General features: G+C 49.3%; 1 protein-coding gene across 1 annotated transcript in view; it reads left to right on the forward strand.

Moving 5' to 3' along the window:
- The window catches only part of EMH_0032830 (ftsJ-like methyltransferase domain-containing protein, putative), a gene marked incomplete at both ends in the record, with an annotated part of 8,162 nt that extends 7,185 nt beyond the window's left edge, over positions 1 to 977 (forward strand). Inside the window, one exon of the mRNA XM_013494676.1 lies at positions 481 to 977. Within this exon, the coding sequence (XP_013350130.1) occupies positions 481 to 977 (497 nt within the window). The remainder of the gene's footprint in view (positions 1 to 480) is intronic.
- Positions 978 to 1,742: the final 765 nt, after the last annotated feature.

Consider the following 1,742-nt stretch of genomic DNA (forward strand, 5'->3'; position numbering starts at 1 on the left):
TGTTCGCCTCAGCAGCGGCGGGCTGATGCAGGGAGAGCAGCCTGCTGTGTTAGTGTGTTTGTTATGTGTATTTTTTGCTTGTCTAGCGATAAATATAAATAAAATATAATTAATAAACAAAATAAACAAAGAAGAAACGAAAAAGAAACAAAGAAAAACAACAAAAACAAAAAACAAAAAACACAGCTGCTGCATATATCCGCAGCCCCGCGAGCTGCGCGTACACCGCAGCACGCCCCCAATTCAGATAAAAAAAAAAACAAAATTTAACTTTTTATATTTAAATTTATAATTTATATTCAAAAGTTTTCATTTATTCAATTAAATACACTATCTATTTAGTCCGTCTCCTCAGCGCACTCATGCTATATACATAAAACAACGACAGCAGCAGCAGCAGCAGCAGCAGCAGCAGCAGCAGCAGCAGCAGCAGCAGTTGTTGAGTCAGATGCATCAATAGCATAACTGCAGCAGCAACAGATACAGCAGCAGCAGCAACAGATATAGCAGCAGCTGCTGCTGCTGTTCGAGTAGCAGCAGCAGCAGCAGCAGCAGCAACAGCAGCAGCAGTTAGAGCGTCGGCAACAGCAGCAGTTATAGTCGCAGCAGCAGCAAAGAGAATAGCAACAGCAGCAGCTAGGGCTGCAGCAGCAGCAGCAGCTACCCCAATATCAGCAACATATAAGGAGCAGCAGCAGCAGACAAAGCAGCAGCAGCAGCAGCAGCAGCAGCAACAATTAAAACAGCATCGGCTACAAGTAGAACAGCAGCAGCAACGGCGACAGCAGCAGCACCCGCAGATGCTGCAGCAGCTGCAACTGTCAGAGCAGCAACTGCTGCAGCTGCTGCTGCTGCAGCAGCGGCTGCAGCAGCAAGAGTTAAAGAAGCAGCAGCAAGAGCTGCAGCAGCAGCAGCAGCAGCAATTGCTGCTAAATATAAAACTCGGATTTTCTATGAAGGGGTTTTGTGGCTTATAAGCTGCATTTGTGTTGCTGCTGTTGTTCGATTGACTTGCTGCTGCTGCTGCTGCAGTGTAGTTGACTTGCTGCTGCTGCTGCTGCTGCTGCTGTTCTGCTGCTGCTGCTGTCTTGCTGCTGCTGCTGCAGTTATTATTTTCTGCGTTTTTCTTCGACTCATCAAAACAAAAAACAACAGAAATTATCCCGCTACAATCCAACAAAAAGCGTACACGCACCAGCTAGCCATCCAGCCAGCTAGCTAGCTAGCTAGCTAGCCAGCTAGCTAGCTCAAGAGTTGGCTAGCTCGCTCGCTACACACTTGTCTAGCCAGCTAGCTAGCTAGCTAGCTAGCTGAATGGCCAGCCAGCTAGCTAGCTACTATATTTGGATATCCAGCCAGATACCCAGCGAACTAGCTAGCTAGCTAGCTAGCTAGCTAGCTAGCCAGCTAGCTAGCTAGCCAAGAGCAGGTAAGAAGCTGCAGCAGAAAGCCGCCTGTAGCCTCTGATACCACCGACGATCGCGAGATACATCGGCTGCTGCTGTTGCTGCTGTTGCAGTTGCTGCTGCTGCTGTTGCTGCTGCTGCTGCTGCAGTTGCTGCTGCTGCTGCTTTGCTGCTCTTGCAGCACCTCGACCACGCCCTTGCAGCAGCAGCAGCAGCAGCAGCAAACTGCCGCCGCCACCGCCTCCTCCTCCTCCTCCTCCGCAGCAGCAGCAGCAGCAGCTGCTGCTGCTGCTGCTGCAGTGTATAAGATACGAAGCCTATATAAAGTTTATATTC

Source organism: Eimeria mitis, genomic scaffold (genome assembly GCF_000499745.2).
Source record: "Eimeria mitis Houghton genomic scaffold, Emh_scaff1245, whole genome shotgun sequence".
In the NCBI taxonomy this organism is placed as follows: Eukaryota; Apicomplexa; class Conoidasida; order Eucoccidiorida; family Eimeriidae; genus Eimeria; species Eimeria mitis.